A 19,732-nucleotide genomic window follows, 5' to 3' on the forward strand; every position below is an offset into this window, starting at 1 on the left:
ACTAATTGTATTTTATACCCTATCTTTCTTACATTATGGTGTAGGTAGTAACAGCAGGAGAGATTATGAGGCTTAATGTTTGTAAAGCGCTTTGAATATGAAAACAAATGCTAAATAGTAGTATTTATTCGCAGTTTACTGTGCATGCAAACTGCAGCATGGAGGTGTAAGTAACTGCAGGATGCCACAGCATGTCACAGACAGAACCAAAAATAGAATGATGGTGTTCAAACTTCCAGTCCTGCCCCAATGGAGATGCTTCCTCCTGTATACTTATTAATTCAGATATTTTAAGTTTTGTATAGATTAACTTTTATTATTATACTTACTAAATTTAAATGAGAAGGTGGAAACTAATTGAGAGTATTAACAAAAGAAACTTTGGCACTCACGGGCCCCTAAAATGGCCTCACATGAAATAAAATCCTATTTTATAATCTTAGTTTTCTCTTTATTTCCTCCATATCCAAAACTAAAAATTCCAACCCATTACCCAATCCTCCAAGACACGCAAACCTCCTCCCATGCTCCCTTTGATTTGGAATGTTATTAGCATTCAACCTTACACACATTTCAATAGCTTTATTGACATTTCCTGAACAAATCAGTGTGTGCATATGAGCAAGCCAAAGCCCTGTGCTTTCTCCCCATTACTTAAGCTTATTAGTGTCCAAAACCAGATCTGTCCAGATGATGATGCTGTAATGTAGCAGTGCACACCAAACATGCTCACTTCCACTGAGTGATGTCAATTTGTTGTATTACTGGGATGCAGTCCAGTGCAAGAGCTCAGCAGAGGAGTTATGTTTCTCTGAAAGTTCACTTTAGTGTTATGCTGTTTTGTTTATTTTAAATTTCAAATATGAACATTAAAATGTTTGTTTTTTTGCTAATATGCTAATTTGTATCTATTTTTTAACAGAGAAATTCGCAATGCTAGAAATCTACATTACATAGATCCAGATGCCTTTAAGAACCTCCCACTGTTAAAATACCTGTAAGTACTGGGCACTTAATCTTCAGAGATTATTCTCAGTGTAGATGTTGCCCTACTACAGTGTAACAATTTCTTTTTCCCTTCAGAGCTGGATGGAAAATTTATTCCCTGTTTTCTTTTACTGTAAGCATTCAACTAAACTAAGGCCAGTTATAGGCTCTGCAAGCAAGAAAAGAGCTGCAAGCTGTTTTATAAGGGAGTCCCAGGAATGCCTATGCCCTTTTGGTCTTGTTTCTGGAGTAGGAGGTTGGGTTAGGCTAGAATTAGGCCAAGACTCTGGCTCTCATTAGTCTCAAAAGCCCAGCCCTCATCCCAGAACCTGGATAGCTAATTCTTTGTTACATTATTCATTACAATAAATGTATTCATTTTCCATATTTACTTTTTTCATTACAGTAATTACACCAGAATAAACTTGGACTGCTCTTGCTGAAAGGGGTAGATACTCACACTTAATCAGGAACTCTATTTGACATCTCCTCCAGAAAACTGATGGAGGTGTGGGGGGAGAGGGAGGGTATTTGCAAAAGTGTTTTAAAGTTGCCATGAAGGAGGGGTAGGGAATTTAGTTTGGGCTTTTTATTCCTTTTATTTGCTGCTTGTTCTATACTTTCAGTAATATCAATGAAATCAAATATTGCACCACAAATTATTGGATATGAATTACTGAGTGAAATTTTGTGGGCTGTGTTATGTAGATTATTAGAATGGTCCCTTCTAGGAATTGTGACAGAATGGTAAAGGCTCTTTTCCTCCCATGAGCTGAAAAGGGGTTACCTCCAGTCAACTAAGGACATGTACACAGACACTGACTTTCCAAAGTGCAGGGGGGTGCTCGACCACCGGCTCTTTCCCAGACCCCGCCCCCACTCCACCGCTTCCTCCAAGGCCCCACCTCTTCCTGCCCCTACTCAACTTGTGCCCCGCCTGTTCCACTACCAGAGAGGGAAATGCTGAACACAATCTATAGGAAAGATTGAGAAGAGGGATACTGTAAAAAAGACTGCTGCTTACTGAGCACCCAGTGCTGGCCAGGGGTTCCTCTTTAAGTTCTTCACCTCCGGTTTTTACTTTCTTCAGGGCCGTTCAAGAACTCACAGAGGCTTTCTTTTGTTAACACTACCCCTCTCGGCACCAGTTTAATACCAGCACCAGTTTACAAGAACCCAGAGGTCCAAACGGAAGTCCAACACCACAAAGAAAGTCCAAACTTAGCTCTGGCATTCTCTTTCACCCCCAGGGCTCTTCTTCCATCCCAGTCTGATCTCCCAGTTCTCCCTCACTGAGGCTCTGATATCCAGTCCCAAACACAGTCATGTACTCCCTAGGGGCTTCCTGCTTACTGGGCTTTATCCTCCAAACTCCCTGGTGTAATGATCCTACAGGAACCCTCTTCTTTTCTCCCTCTAGAGTCCATCAGCATGACTTGGGATCCCCCTTTACTGCAGCCACCTTCCGTTTTTCATAGGGAATTTCCTGATTCCCCTCAGATCTCATTCTGTAATCAAGGTTGGCTTGGCCCTAGTCTCTCCAGCCCACTGTTACAGATACAACAGAAATATGTAGTTTTTACTTTAATTATATATATATGTTTACATATAACAATACACATTAGCTACAGCTGACAAGTTCATCATTAGGCCCCAATTTGCTGTAAGTTCTATGACAGAAATGGGTCTGGAGGCGTTCTCCTCCATTTGTCCCTAGAGTCTTCAAAAACAAACAAACAAAAACAAAACAAAAAAAACCCAACCAGGTAGATGAGACCCAAAATTACAATGAAAAAATATCAACAAAAAATCTTTGTGATTTTGAGCAGGAGATTGGGGGCGTAGGAAGGCAGGGACCATGAATTTCATGTCTTTGTTTATATACCATAAAGCTATAAAAATAGGCACAAACACAATTTTGTCTCCATTGCAGGTCACCTTTAAGCTCAGAGTAGTGTTTTCTTGTACTTTACTTTCACTCTCAAAGGGATCAGTGCTAAAGAAAAATAACTGCATACCTGTAAAGTTGGGGCAGACCTGGAAAACTAGATCTTTTTCCTTCAAAGCAGAACTTGAACAACAAATCTTAGCCGCAAGGAATGGCAGAGTTCTTAGTAAAAAGAAAAGGAGGACTTGTGGCACTAAGGTGCCACAAGTCCTCCTTTTCTTTTTGCGAATACAGACTAACACGGCTGTTACTCTGAAACCTGTCATTATGCAAGAGTTCTTAGTGTCACCAGCTTATTATGTGGAGCCCAGTTTACATAATTCAGGCAAAGAAAACATGGAGGACATATTTTTCCTTCCATAGACTGGGGAAGGGGAGAGTGTGTAGTTTAAAGATCACACAGTTTGTGTAATTCAAAGATTCTTTCCTAGGGCCTCCTTGGATAATGAAAGGCTGCCTTGTTGTTTCATTCTTTTCTTTACAGTAGTGCCTACAATGGGTTAGTGCTCTTCAAACACAGTGAGCCCTGCAGAGCTCTCACTCACAGAAGACAAATGACAAATAATAGGAGGGAGAAGGAAAAAACACATGCAAAAATAAATATTAACTACTTATTAAGGATGTTACCTGGGTCCTGGGGACACCAAGTGTCATCAACTAAAGGCATGGGGAAGCTTTGAAACAAGGCATTTTGATGGGGAATGAATATGAACCTCCGTTGCTTGCTCTCCCGCACCTTCACTCACTTTCACCGGGCTGAGCAGGGGGTTGGAGAGTGGGAGGGGGTGCAGGTTCTGGGCTGGGGGGTGGGGCTGAGGCATTTGGAGTGTGGGAGGGGGCTTTGGGCTGTGGCAGGGGGTTGGTGTGCAGGAGTGGCTGTGGGGTTCAGGCTCTGGGAGGGAGTTTGGGTGCGGGAGGGGGCTCAGGGTTGGGGGAGGGGGTTGGGGTACAGGACGGGTTGCGGGTTCTGGGAGGGAGTTTGGGTTCAGGAGAGGGCTCAAGGCTGGGGCAGGAGGTTGGGGTGTGGGAGGGGGCAAGGGGTGTGGACTCCGGCTGGGTGGCACTTATCTTGGGCCTAGAAGCAGCTGGCATGTCCGGCTTCTAGGCTCAGGGACTGTCAGGGGGCTCTGTGCACTGCCCCTGCCTGCAGGCACCACCCTTGAAGCTCCCATTGGCCACAGTTCCCAGCCAATGGGAGCTATGGAGTCAGGACTAGGGGCAGGGGCAGCACACTAAAACTCCCTGGCCGCCTCTGCACCTAGGAGCCAGATGTGCTGGCTGCTTCTAGGAGCCGCGGAGAGCCAGTGCAGGAAGGGAGCCTGCCTTAGCCCTGCTGACTGGACTTTGCCCTATTAAAATCTCCCAGATTGCCTTTAATAGTCACCAGGAGATTGAGGCCGATTCCGGAAGACTCCCAGCCAATCCGGGAGGGTTGTCAACCCTAGTTCTGCGACTTCTCTCATTTATTCTGGGGACTGGTCCTGGCCCCCAGCAAGGCCCAAAATATCAGGAGGTACAAATGTGGCCAATAGCCACATTTATTCTTCCTTCCCTTACCTGCCATTTCCTTGCACTGACTATATCAGCTGGAACAGAGATTTGGGCCCTCTGTTCTCCATCTCCAAGAGCCCTATCTCTCGTCATCTCTTTCTGAATGTTGACCCATCTTTTTGCTTTCAGAACACACACTCACTTTCTCTCCCTTCTGTGTGTCTGTACCACATACTGTCCCAAAAGCATGAAGGTCCTACTCTCTGACCCTTTTCTCTGCTCCTTTTTTCTTTCTACCCTCACAAGCTTGCTCCCTCTGTTTGCTCCAAGTCTCCACCTTGCCTTTCCTCTTAAAGACTTTCTGACTTTCTCAACATCTTCCTGACATTGACAGTCTTACTGCTGTATTAGAGCTTAATCATGCATCCATTGGAGTCAATGACAACACTGCTATTGATTTCAGTGGGAGTAGGTTTGTGCCCTTAGCACCTCAACTCTACCCAGTTGCTAAAAGTGCTTCTTGACACTCCTGTGGAGAATTGGAAGGAGATGGCATGGAACATTTTTAATGCTGATGCTGCTAAATAAAGGAAGGGAGCTACATAATAAGTGGCTTAGTTCAAACCTGTGTAATCACAGAGTCTTGGTAGTTAGAGGTGGAAAAGTCTTTACAGAATATCTCTCTGAAACCCCACACTGATTTATGATGTGTTGTTCATAGCCCTACATTTGGGTACAAATAGTTCATAGGTGAGTTGACAGTCAGTGGAGAGTATAAAATAAACATATTCCATCCAGCTCTGTGTAATGGTCTGAACCTATAGCGTCTTTTTTGTGTAGTGATTAATTAAATTTAATTCTTTCTCTTTTTCTATTTTGTCCTCTGTTTTAGTGGAATTTTCAACACTGGAATTACGATATTTCCTGACCTCACCAAAATCTATTCAGCTGATGTGAACTTTTTACTGTAAGTGTCTGCGCTGCAGATATGGTTAGAACAGTGCTACAGTCAGGTCCCAAACAATTCCGCAGTGGAGGCTCCCATTTTAGAGAGAGGTGCCAAATAATTACCAGAAAGAAGTATCCTAGCAATCCAGCAAAACCAGTCTCCCTCCATTGTTTTCTCTGTTCTTCTGGTCCAGAGCCCACAAAATGCAAGAGCTGGAGAGATGGAAAACACAAAGGGAAAACGTTAACTGAACACCTGCAAACCACTAAATAAATAAATGAAAATAGCAGCCTGGCCTCAGTTCACATTCTGAGTAAAGTTTTTAGTGCAAGGAGTTTATTTTATGCAGACTGGTTGCTCCACATTCACATTCTAATTTAGAAAAAGTACAAGATGTTTTTAAAAAGCAAACAAACAAAGCTAGGAAAGAGGGTAATGGAACTTATAACTTCCTTGTTCTGAAGCAGTTTGGTTTCATGTCTTCTAATGGCAGCAGTCTTTAACTCAGGTTTTTTTGGCGGCACGTGTCCTATACCAAGGTCTGCTGTCTTTTCTGGAATGATTCCTCTTGCTAAGCTAAGGTGCTGTTGGTTGTAGACATCATTCTGGGATGCCTTATTTGAAAGTACAGGTCCACTTTGAAAAGTGACTTTTAAAAGTGATGCCATGGATCTCATGTTTATAATTCTCAGAGACTTTGGATAAAATGTGCTCAGGTTAGAAGTAAAAAGATGTTTTTTTCCATCTGATGGCCCTGCATATTCAACTGGGGATATTCTTTCTGGTTCATGCATCACTACCAACAAGAAAAATTCTGCACTTGGAACTTAATAAACAATTTTATAAATGATGAACCAGGTGGAATTGAATCCAGCTCACTCTTCTGTACCTATGTTGGTTCTGCAGGTCTAGCAGGAATTTATTAAAATAAATGTGTAATGTTTTTTAAAGTAGGCAGATTCAGCAAGAATATACAGGGTTCATCTTCTCTAGAGAGTTGCATCAATTTTACCATAACTCAACACTAGTCTAAATGAAAGAATTGATGTTAAATATAATTTATTCTCTGTGAAGAGAAGACAATGAGCATATTTGCTGAGTAAAAGATATCACTTTTACTTAGTCAGTTTTCTGATTCTAATAGCACTTAATTAACACTATGTAAAGAACAGAAACATTTTACCCCATGTGTTCATGATTCCCAAATTTAAAGATTCATAACTGTAAAAGGACTAAAAGTCTTTTCTTCAAACTTGGCTTGAACCTTAGATTTTGGAAAGCTATAAAATTGAGCTAAGTTTGCAGTTTTTACTGTTAGCCATTCTTGAGTCGCAGATTTTCTGATTTTCTCTCTGTGGGTAAAACATATTTTAGATCCATGCTGGAATAACTCAAAACCAGCTGAACCAATTTTAAACAAATTTTATAATGAGAAAGAGGGGTAATCACTTTGGGGGCTGAGATCAGGCATGGAAAATTTCAGCCCCAAAATATTGTGTGAGAAAATGGAAAAAGTTTGGAGTGAAGGTGGTAGTGATAAAAGTTGAATTTTAGCATCTTGTATCATGTATTTATACCTCAAGGGGTAATGAAACAACTCCTGCCACATACAGCGGAATGGACTATACCAGGGTTTCTCAGCCTATGGGGAATTACTCTCAAGTAGGCCATGAGGAGGTGTCCATTGGAGCACACCATCCACTAGCTGAAGAAAATCAAAACCTGCAGAATCTTGCGGTAGCTAGAACCCAGTGGGAGCTATGGAAGAGTAGGGAAGGAACAATTAGCTCCCTTACTCCTCCCCATCATATCACCACCCGGCTCGATCCTGCCTTCAAACCCAATCATGGTGAAACTATACCCTTTCCCTCATCCTTCCTCCCCTCCCTGCCCCAATAGCACTTAGCTCTGAGACAGGAGAGCTGTGGAGATGGTAGTTGCAAAGGATTTGGGGATGTGATGGACTGTGGGACAATTATCGGGCCATTAAGTTGAGATGTGCCATTGGGCTAGATGACCCACTAGAGGTCCTTTCCAGCTGCTAGGATTCTGTGCATTTCAGGGTTAACTGTTCATCCTTTCCTTTGTACTAGGTGTAGTTCAGACGCATAGGAAGACAGTTTTTATCTTGAACAGCTTAGTCTATTTGTGATCTTTTCTTTCATAGTATTCTTCACAAAAACTAGAATCTTATCTTTAACTTTACTTGGGATAAATTAGTTAACATTGTGGTGATTGTTGTTATTTACTTATCTGCTAATTCCCTAACTTGTGAAAGGAGCAACCTGGCTGTGCTATTATTCAAAAGAACCACACAGGCTGGGCACACATTAGCCAATAATAGCGGCAAAGAGTCCTGTAGCACCTTATAGACTAACAGAAGTATTGGAGCATAAGCTTTCGTGGGTAAATACCCACTTCCTCAGCATCCGCCGAAGTGGGTATTCACCCACGAAAGCTTATGCTCCAATACGTCTGTTAGTCTATAAGGTGCCACAGGCCTCTTTGCCGCTTTTACAGATCCAGACTAACATGGCTACCCCTCTGATACTATTAGCTAATAATGTAAACCCCATCTATTTTATACAAGCAATTAATGGTACTGGTATTCTGGATACCTACACTTCTTAGGTAGCTGAAGCATTTTAGTCTTCCAGCACATTTGGAACATATAACTTGTTGAACTATACCCTTTATTATGTATTTTTTGCATTTTATTGTGCTGTATATCAGAGAATCATTAACAATGGAAGATTCAAACTAGGTCTGTTCTGTTATGCAGATGTTTTATTGCAAAGTGAAGCCTTTTGTCTCCTTTTGCAGTGAAATTGCAGATAATCCTTACATGACTTCAGTGCCTGCAAATGCGTTCCATGGGCTGTGTAATGAATCCCTTACACTGTAAGTCCTACCAGTTTAACTCACATGACTGTTATATTCCCTGTGTCTCTGAAGCAAATCACTGTGACTTGTGAAATAACAATTCAGCCCTAATCTATAGTGGTTTGTAAAAGAAAAACACCAGAGACAAATGTTATTCATAGTCTCATTTACATAGTTTTCTTCTTTGCCACAGTGACTTGGATCATGTCAATTTTTAAATTGACACTGCCAAAGTATTTTAATAGCAGAAATAACAAGAAGAAAGTGATTAAACAGACAGTGGGCAATAGGCAATTATGCAAGGTCTGAGCTGTAGAAAGGAGCACAGAGGGAAAGGGTTTGCAGTACTACTTCGGTAAAGCTGCAACACAGGTATAGTCAAGGGTGTGTAACACACTTGAAGCTAGGGGTATGATTCCCAGCTAGTGCACACATATTTGCGTTAGCTGTCATGGAGCTAGCATGCTAAAAACAGTGTAGCGCGGGGTAGCACAGGCAGCTGCAAACAGTGGCACTAGCTAGATATGTCAAGTACAAACCTGCCTGAACACCTGGGGTATGTACTCAGCAAGGCTAGCCCATCCACTGCTTGCTGCTGTCCATGCTAGCCTGGCTACACTACTATTTTTAGTGTGCTAGCTTGATGAGAGCCAATGCAAGTACAGTAACTCCTCACTTAATGTTTAGTTATGTTCCTGAAAAATGCAACTTTAAGCGAAATGATGTTAAGCGAATCCAATTTCCCCATAAGAATTAATGTAAATAGGGGGGGTTAGGTTCCAGGGAAATTTTTTTCACCAGACAAAAAGCTATATATATATATATATTTATACATACACACAGAATATAAGTTTTAAACAAGTAATTTAATACTGTACACAGCAATGATGATTGTGAAGCTTGGTTGAGGTGATGAAGTTAGAGGGTGGAAGAGGATGGGATATTTCCCAGGGAATGCCTTACTGCTAAATGATGAACTAGCATTCGGCTGAGCCCTCAAGGGTTAATGCATTGTTGTTAATGTAGCCTCACTCTCTACAAGGCAACACAAATGGAGGAAGGGGAGACAGCATGGCAGACAGAGACAGAGACACACACCCTGTGTGTGGGAGAGAGAGAGAGAGAGAGATGTGCATTGCCCCTTTAAGTATGCTGACCTGACTCTAAGTACATTACATTGCCTTTAAAAAGATCAGGAAGTTGAGACAGCAGCTGCGGTCTCTCCCGTCTTTCTGTCCTGAGCCCTGTCGTGTCTCCACCCTGCTCTATATGGAGAAAGGGTAAGTGGGTGCAAGAGTAGGGGGGAGGACATGAAACAATGGGTGTTACCATACAGACTGTAACAAGAGTGATCAGGAAAGGTGAGCTATTACCAGCAGGAGGATGGGTGGGTGGGTGGAGGGGAACCTTTTGTAGTGATAATCAAGGTTGGCCATTTCCAGCATTTGACAAGAACGTGTGAGGAACAGTAGGGGGGGAAATGAACAAGGAAGTTTTTTTGTTGAAGAATTGCCAGTTTTAGGTCTGTAATCGAGTGACAGACTCCAACGAGAGACTGCTGAATTGGAATTAATTTGCAAACTGGATACAATTAACTTAGGCTTGAATAAAGACTGGGAGTGGATGTGTCATTACACAAAGTAAAACTATTTCCCCATGTTTATTCCTCCCCCCTCTCCCCCCCCCACTGTTCCTCACACATTCTTGTCAACTGCTGGAAATGGCCCACCTTGATTATTACTACTAAAGGTTCCCTCCCACCCCCCCCGACCCCCGCTCGCCTGCTGATAATAACTCACCTTTCCTGATCACTCTTGTTACAGTCTGTATGGTAACACCCATTGTTTCATGTTCTCTGTGTATATAAAATCTCCCCACTGTATTTTCCACTGTATGCATCCAATGAAGTGAGCTGTAGCTCATGAAAGTTTATGCTCAAATAAATTTGTTAGTCTCTAAGGTGCCACCAGTCCTCCTTTTCTTTTTGCGGATACAGACTAACACGGCTGCTACTCTGAAACCTAGTACACTTTGCTATAACATAGGTTGAACTCAGCTGTCCCTGTCACACACCATGAGTACAATTAGTTTGAAAACTGGTTGATAGGAGTCCTGGACAGGAGTCTGGAATGAGCCATATTTGGGTGTCAAATATGGTTCATTGTTGTGGTACAGATGCAGTCTGAGCCACAGAGAAGAGCACAGGGTGTTCTTCTTCAAGTAGTTGAAGCTGTGTATTCTACTTAGGTGTGTGCCTATCCAGCCCATCAGAGCCAGAGAATTTGCCTAGCAGTACCCATGGGGGGTGCGGGGTGCTCATGCCTCATGGCCATAGCCCCTCCCCTGGCTATATGAGGCAGCGACTTCCCATCATGCCTCAGTTCCTTCTTACCACCCTTGGCTGGAGTTGGAGCTCTATGTAGTTTTCAACCTCACAATCATCTATTCAGCTACTTTTTTTCAAGGTGTATATAGTTCATTGGTTCACAAAATGGACTTAAGTGATGAGGGCTCTTTTTCTGAAGCAGCATCTACTTAAACAGGCCATGCAGCCTACTCAGGCACCGAGGCCCTCGTCAGATCAGAGGTCACCCTTGGGTTCAGAGAGTGCTGCCACTTTGCGTTTTGGAGCTAGCGCCTTTCAAAAGAGTTGAAGGAGTCGTTGAGGAAAAGGTCCCATAAGACCAACCAAGGCCACTCCAGGTCCTGTGAGGATTTGTCTTCCTCCTCCAGAAGGAGAGTGCATCGGCCCAGGATGAAAGCCAGTATGCAGGATGGAGCAGGTCCCGTCATATGCTCCCCAGCACCGCACAGGGAGATCAGAGATCCTGTGCTGTTGACCCCTGTTCCAGCCCTAGGGCATCCATTGTGTCCAGTACTGACAAGAGCGATGCTACCTCCTCTGCCTTTCTGTCCCAACCTCTTCCTTGGTCGAGGACTTTGCTGTGTCTTTGTTCTTTATAGCCCTGTTGAACCTGAACTGAACCTATGGGTCTGTCAGTGCTGCACCCCAATGTTTCCTTTCCAGACTCAGTAGAAATGGGGCTGGTACTGGACTTGGCACAAGGTACCTCCTTGGCACCAGGAACTTCTTTGATGCCCCCCACAGCTGACACCACTCTCTGCTTCAGCACCATAGGATCATCTGTAGCTCATGTTTGGGCAGCCTTTTCTTTCCCCAAGACTGCGGGACTACCCCAGAAAGGGGCATAGATCCCATAGGAGGAAGTAGTTGGGTTCAAGGTATGGACAGTCCACACACCTTCCCTGGTATCCCCCAAGCACCCATTTTGACTCCTTGGTCCAGAGCAGTGTTCTAGTCATCACTCCCCACTCCTCCCCCCAGCCCCTCCGTTTGGGGATAGGCTGGCTCACTTTCACAGTTTTGGGGCTCGATCACCACCACCAGCTGGGTCCTAAGCACTGGCAGACTGGGCTATGCCATCCAGTTCTTCTCCATACCTACTTCCAGCCTCCCCTCAGAGTTCCTCTTTGGGGATCCCTCTCCCAATATACTGCTCCTTGAGCAGGTTTGCTCTCTGCTCACATTGAGAGCAGTGGAGGAGGTTCCACCAGATCACTGGCATCAGGGTTTCTATTCCATGGACCTCTTGGTGGCAGTGCTACTCATGCTCCCATTCTGCCCAGACTTGATCTCACAAGACCATGGTCTGTTATTTCTCCCAAACCTTGCCTTCATGAATCTGACTGTATGGATGCTGTGTGGCTGAACCCCAAAGAACAGGCCTGCTTGGATCAGATTCAACAAGTCTTGCTGAGTAGTAGAAAGCCCTCCACTAGGACTACCTACGTGGCCAAGTGGAAATATTTCACTTGTTGGGCCTCCGAACAGAATCTGTCTCCATTCCAATCTTCTCTGTAGTCTATCTTGGACTACCTACTCTACTTAAAGCAGCAAGGTCTGGCTCTCTCTTCTGTTAAGGTTCATTTGGCATCCATCTCAGTCTTCCACCTCCAGTGAATGGCAGATTGGTGTTCTCTCATTAAATGGCGGTCTGGAAAAGGGCTGGAAAGACTTTATCCTCTGGTTGGTGAGCCGCCTCCCCTCCCCCATGGGACTTAAACCTGGTCCTGTCAAAGCTCATGGGGCTCCCCTTCAAGTCGTTAGCATCGTGCTCTCTACTGCTTCGCACCTGGAAGGTCGCTTTCCTGGTGGCTATCACCTCAGCCTGATGGGTCTCTGAGATCAAAGCCCTTATGTTGGAACCTCCTTACACAAAGTTCTTCAAGGACAGGGTTCAACTGCACCCCCATGCAGCCTTTCTACCAAAGGTGGTGTCACAATTCCGTACCAACCATTTTTCCATTCCACAATTCCACAACTAGGTCATTTTTTTACCTGTCTTCTTCCCAAAACCTCACAAGTCTGCTGTGGAACGTCAGCTTCATACATTGGACCTTAAGCGTGCTCTGACCTGTTATATTAAAAGGGCTAAGCCCTTCCACAAATCCATGCAACTCTTTGTAGCAATAGTGGAAAGGATGAGAGGGTACCTGTGTCATCCCAAAGAATCTTACCCTGGATAACGACCTGCATTCGGGCTTGCTACAAGCAGGTAAATGTCCTGCCTCTGGCCATTGTGACCGCTCATTCCACAAGAGCCCAGGCTTCATCAGCAGTGTTCCTCGCACAAATACCAATCCAGGACATCTGCAGAGGTGCAACCTGGTTATTGGTTCATACCTTCGCATCCCACTATGTCATCACCCAACAGGCCAAAGACAATGTCATTTTCGGGAGAGCAGTGTTACAGTCAGCACGTTCATGAACTCTGAGCCCACCTCCTTGGGGTACTGCTTATGGGTCATCTAGGATGGAATGGACATGAGCAAGCACTTGAAGAAGAAATAATGGTTATTAATCTTTTGTAACCGTTGTTCTTCGAGATGTGTTGCTCATGTCCATTTTATGACCCACCCTCCTACCCCTCTGTCGGAGCTACCGACAAGAAGGACCTGAGAGGGTGCAGGGCGGACTGCGGCTCTTATACTGGTGCATGTGTGCACGACTCCAGAAGGTGCTAGAGCCGGCCCTATGGATACCACTAAAGTAAAAACATCCGGCAACAGTGCATGCAGCACACACACACACCTAACATGGTATGGATATGAGCAACACATCTTGAAGAACAACAGTTACAAAAGGTTAGCAACCTTTTTTTCTCAACTTTTGCAGCCTCAACAAATATGTCAGGTACATGAGGTTCTAAACGGTCTCTCTGTTGACTATTTCCCCCACATTTTTTTCTCTGAATGGCTGGTTTACTGCCTTGGACATTCAGGACACCTACTTTCATGCAGCAATTTTGCCGAGCCCCTAAAAATTCCTTTGATTCAACATATCAGAGCACCATTTCCAGTGTGGGATGCTTCCTTTTGGCCTCTCTTCTACCTCTTGGGTTTTCACCAAATGCATGGCTGTCATCATGGCATATCTCAGGAAGAAAGGGATCCACATCTTCCTGTATCTGGATGACTGGTTACTGAGGGGCACATCCAGGGATGAAGTCCTTTCTCATGTCAACACCACACTGTTCTTGCTCATTATCTGGGTGTCATCCTAAACACATGGAAGTCAACTTTGGTTCCCACTCAGAAAATATAGTTAATTGGGGCCCTAATAGATTCTGTGAGTTTGAGAGCATTTCTGCCAACTGACTGTTTTCAGGCAACTCATCACCTCTGTCTCAGTCTGCAGTCTCAGCCTTCTGTGATGTCCATGAAGTCTGCTTGCATGCAGGTGATCCAGTTCAAAAAGGCTGCATCTTCGCCCCTCCAAATGTGGCTCAGGGCAGTTTACCATCCAACTCTTCACTCCTTGGTCATATTGGTCCACCTTCCTCCACTGGTCCTGGACTTCTTACAGTGGTGGATGCGTCTTGAGAATGTTTGTCAGGGCATTCCTTTCGTCAGGCCCTTCCTAAGCAGGACTTTTGTCACCGACACCTCCTTATTGGGATTGGGAGGACCTTTGGGGTTGCTGAAAGTCCAAAGTCTGAGGTCGGAGCTGGAGTCTTCTCTGCATATCAACATGTTGGAGCTACAGACCCTTTACAATGTATGTCACACCTTTTGGATCCATGTCAGGGACTCAGTGGTTCACAGATTTACTGACAATACCACTGTGATGTATTATGTGAACAAGTAAGGAGGAGCACACTCATAGGCACTGACTTTTGTTTTTGCCAGTGGGTGCTTTTGAAGAGGTGTGTGTGTTTGGGGGCTGGGAGCAGGATGGGGCACTCTGCCAGTTTTGGAGGGAGGCTATTTTCAGCATATTTATATACTTCTTTCATATTCTAGTTATTGAATGTGTCTAGCATTGGTATCTTTACTATGTTAATGATTAAATTGTTATGAACTACATAATTACATTATCGTGAATTACAGTATGTTAAAATCATTGCAATCAGTTACAAGCTGTCTTCCCTAATGTCCTAATTTAAAAACATTATGTCTTACTGTAGCTTTCTGGATGAAACTGTCAGCAATCTTATCTACATCTAGTTCCCTAGTATTGTCTTGATGCATGTTAAGAACAGCTACATTATACAGTTGTGTGTTCCATTGATGACAGGAGATAATTTTTAAGTCTTCTGAATCTGGAGAATGAGTTCAGGATGATATAGGCACAGTGGGAAGGATTCTTATAAATTTGCAGTACTCTGGAAACATAGTGCTTCCGGAGTACTGCAAATGACTCTGAGATCTCTTTCTTGATGGGTAACAGCTAATTTGGACCCTATCATTTTGTATGGCTAATTATATTTTGCCATGTGCATTACTTTGCATTTAACATTGAATTTCATCTGACATTTTGTTGCCAAGTCTCGCCCAGTTTTGTGAGATCCCTTTGTAACTCTTTGCAATCTGCTTTGGATTTAACTATTTTGAGTAATTTTGTATCATCTGCAAATTTTGCCACCTCAGTGTTTATCCCTTTTTGCAAATCATTTATGAATATGTTGAACAGCACTGGTCCTAGTATAAGCCCCTGGGGGACACCACCAAACTGAAAAAGGACCATTTATTCCTACCCTTTGTTTTCTATCTTTTAACTGGACTGCCTGGCAATGCTTTCAGGATCATCTAACGATCCTTAATTTAAGGACAAGCCTTTTGTTATCTTAATCACCCTGCCTCTGTTTATAAACAAACTCCCTGCCCCAAGGGCAGAAGTTGTTAGCAACATAGAACTCATCAAATTTTACACTCAAGCTCTGGCTCATGGGTGCTGAGTACCCACTATTTTTTTCCTCTGGGTGTTTGAGCCCCAGAGTACTCATGGAGTCGGCACCTATGAGCACACTCCAGGATGCTCTCCCAAGATGCAATCAGGTTGTGACTGGTTTGCATCAAGGAGAGTATCACTGTGAAAGCCAACCACTTGCCCCTGTTTCAGAATCACCTCATGAACCATTTGAGCAGGAATTTTTTGTTGAGTCATGAGTGGTCTCTAAAGACAAGTATTCTCTGGACTATCTTTGCAACCTGCGGCATTCTGATGATCAACCTCTTCACCATGAAGGACAACAGGAAATGTTACCTGTTTTGCTCTTGAAGGGGCCTCAGTTCAGGCTCCCTGTCTGATGCCTTCCATCTCAGCTGACAAGTTGCTCTCTTTTATGCCTTTCTCCTGATCCCAGTCATCCTACAGGTAATCCTCAAGCTGAAGGCAGATTGGGTCAACCTCATCTTCATTGCCCTGGTGTGGCCAAGGCAGTACCAGCTCTCCAATCTTCTTTGGCTATCAGTTCAGCTGCCCCTACTGCTTCCTCTCCATTCCCACCTACTCACTCAGAATCATGGCCACATCAACTTGGGGACGGAACATCGCTCAGTGATTTTCTGGTCATCAGAGCAGCCACTCAACAAATCCTAAACTTTTTCCTCAGAGCCACACAACATGCTAAATAGGCCCTGGAACAAGAATCCTGCAACTTAATGCCAAAGGACTCTAATGGGCAAAATGCGAGTACCTTGGAAATCTGCTGAAGACTCACAACATCAATATCCTCATGTTGCAAGAGACCCATGTTAATAACAACCAACAGACTAGGCACTACTGTATCTATGGCTATAACCTAATGACTAGTCACTATCATCCAAAATATGGCTTGGCAATATACATCAAAGACACCATCACAGATTTTAATGTTATTCCACCAGCCGAAGTGGAGACCACATTTACCACAACTCTCAAAGTAGAGGAGCTCTAAATTATCAATGTCTGTAAAGACCACAGCATAAGATGGCTAAAACCAATGTTATCCAGCACCCGTATTCCATACATCTATGCAGACAATTTTAATAGTCACCACGCTATGTGGGGCTATAAAACAAATGAAACTGACGGCAAACATCTCATGGACTGGATATCTGCACAAGATTTACAATTAATCTACAAATTTAAACAACTATCAACATTCCATTCAAGCCACTGGCAATGTGGGTATAAAAAAGACCTAACATTCGAGTCTAAAGACAAAAGTGGAAACACTCTCATTGCATCACATGAAGTACTACCGGCATTTCCAAACAGCCAACACAGGCCCATAATGATCTACATAGGCATTGAAATTCCTGTGTTTTTTCCGAAACAGGTACCACAATGGAACTTTTCTAAAGCTGACTGTCATGCCTACAAACACACTATTGAGAAAACTGTCACAAGGTTCCAGTGAGAGCGGAATTCTGTCAACAGTTCATAGGGCTCATAAAAGTAGTAGGAAAGAAGAACATTCCCCAAGACTTTCAGAAAAAGCAGACTCCCCGCTGGGTGTGAGAGACACGGGAGTTGCTCAGGCAATACAACCGGAGCTCTCACACCTCAAAAGCCCTGCTACCCTCCCGTGATACAGCAAGATGCCAGCGCTGGCTTGACTGTATGCAAAAACTTGATTTTACACATTCAAGCCATCAAGTCTGGACACTACTGCAATGCCTTGGGGCCACTAATCCCACAGAGTATCAGCCACCAAAAATCTGGCTAAACTCAATAGCCTCAAAGCTGGTGGAGAATACAAAAGGACCACTCAATAAACACACATGAAGAGAAGTGTATCAACAACTCTACCGGACACTTGCATCAGTCCCCCGAGGAGAACCTGCCACTGTCAACATTGAGGAAGTAAAAGAAGGACTTGCCACGATGAAAAAAGGGAAGTCTGCAGGCCCTGACAGTATTCTGCCAGAATTCCCTCCACTATCTTGGTCCCAAAGGACTCCAATGGCTAGCAACATTGTACTCCTGTACCGTAAGACAGTACAGATCCCTGAAATATGGTGTGAGGAATGATAATTGCCATTCCAAAGCCTGGGAAGCCCCCTGATGAAGCGGAAAGCTGTAGGCCGATTTCTCTACTATGCACAACCTATAAACTTCTTGAACGTATCATCCTCAAAAGAATACACACTTTTACTGAGCCAATTATCCATGTTGAACAGGCAGGCTTCCAGGTAAAAACGTAGTTGTTGCAACCAAGTTCTGGCACTCACAAGTCACACTGAGGCTGGCTACCAGAAAAAACTAAAGACTGGTGCAGTGTTTGTTGACCTATTGTCTGTGTATGACACTGTATGGATTAAGGGTCTGAAACTGCTGAACCTTGCAAAAATTATACCTTGCTACCAAACACTTCGTCTGCTGTGGACCATTCTGAGTAACAGATGCCTACAGATGTACCAGGGTAATAAGATCAGTTCACCCCGTACCATAAACAATGGGCTACCACAAGGCTCTGTACTTCCGCCAACCCTTTTTAATATTTATATAAGTGACATGCCTCCAACTAAATCACGAAAATTTGGATATGCAGATGATCTTGCCATGACAATCCAAACACCAAACCTCCATGACACTGAGAAAGCATTAACTGAAGACCTCCAAATTATGGAACAATATTTCCAGAAAATGGAGGCTCAAACCAAACCCTAGAAAAACAATCATAAGTGCATTTCATCTTGATACTAGGAGTGCCAAAAACACACTGAAAATAGCTTTTTTTGGTAAAAATGTGCTACATGATTTCACCCCAACTTACCTTGGAGTGAAATTCTGCCACACCCTCACCTTCCATGAGCACTTTGAGATAAAAACGAGAGCCAACATAATTCAGAAACTAGGAGGTACAACCTGGGGTGCATCAGCATCAGTGTTGCGAACATCTGCAATGGCACTTGTATATTTGGTACCTGAGTATTGTGCACTGGTATGGAGCAGATCCAGCCACACATGACTTGTGACAACCAGCTGAATACAGTGATGTGGTGCATCACTGGAACCCTTTAGTTGACTCCAACACCATGGCTGCCTGTTCTGTCTAATATTGCTCCCCTGCCAATATGCTGAACTTCTGCGATACTCCATGAAGCGCAGCGAATCCAGGAAAACAGATAGTTTCCTATCCACCGAGACCTCATCAACCCCAACATCTTAAGTCCCTCAAGCCTTTCTGGGAACATTTGCTTAGCCTCATGCAATCAGGTAATGATCAGAAGGAGGTTTGGAAAGCAGATTGGGATAAACAAGACTTAAAATATAAACACCTTGTGCTGAATCCCATGCAGAAGGTTCCTGGTTTCGACCTTCCATGGACATCTTGGTCAACTCTGAATCGAATTCAAACCAACCATGGTAGCTGTGGACAATTCACAAATGGAAAATCAAGGACTCCCCAGCATGTGAGAGTGGCTTCCCACGACAGACCATCAAACATATCACCTACTGCCCAAATTATAAATATGAAGGAGACATCACTGCAATAAATTCTGCCACTCCTGATGTAGCCATCTGGTTTGATCAACTTCAGGAGAAATTGTAGCTGCTGCTCTACACCAGCCATATGAAAGAAGAAGAATGCTGCACCGTGCACCCCACACTCAGCTCCCTGTATCTCACAGCATGGCTGCTGCATGGCTGAATAAGGAGGAAGAGCCGAACGGTGGCTGTTCAGCAGGTTCAACTGAACAGTAGAAAGCTTTCTGCCTTGAAGGCCTATTCGGCAAAATGGAAATGGTTTTCTGTGTGTTCATTGGCCTGCAGAATTCAACCAATGCTGGCTTCCTGCTGCACCTTTAGTCATCAGGAGTTGAATTTAGTTCATGAAAATGCATTTCGCAGTGATATCAGCATTTCATTCCCCTATTCAGAGTTGAGCAGTCTTCTCCAATCCTTTGGTATCAAGATTCTTAAAAGGACTTCTTCATTTACACCCTCTGGTCTGAGAGCTAGTTCCTCTGTGGACTTTAACATGGTACTAGTGATATTGATGGGACCTCTGTTCGAGCCCCTATCATCTTGTCCCTTTCCGCTCTTGTGTCAGAAAACTGTGGTCCTGATAGCGATAACATCTGCAAGGAGAGTGATTAAGTTGCAGGCTCTGATGGCAGGGCCTCCTTATACACAGTTCTCCAAAGACAAGGTGAATTTATGGCCACACCCAAAATTTACA

The 19,732-nt window shown here is 43.8% G+C and overlaps 1 protein-coding gene across 1 annotated transcript in view; it reads left to right on the top strand.

Annotated features, from left to right (window-relative positions):
• TSHR (thyroid stimulating hormone receptor) overlaps positions 1-19,732 on the top strand; it is a 208,420-nt gene that overhangs the window by 139,566 nt on the left and 49,122 nt on the right. The window contains exons 5-7 of the mRNA XM_073349347.1: positions 923-997; positions 5,319-5,393; positions 8,199-8,276. Of these exons, the coding sequence (XP_073205448.1) occupies positions 923-997; positions 5,319-5,393; positions 8,199-8,276 (228 nt within the window). The remainder of the gene's footprint in view (positions 1-922; positions 998-5,318; positions 5,394-8,198; positions 8,277-19,732) is intronic.

Source organism: Lepidochelys kempii, chromosome 6 (assembly GCF_965140285.1).
Source record: "Lepidochelys kempii isolate rLepKem1 chromosome 6, rLepKem1.hap1, whole genome shotgun sequence".
Lineage (NCBI taxonomy): Eukaryota > Metazoa > Chordata > Testudines > Cheloniidae > Lepidochelys > Lepidochelys kempii.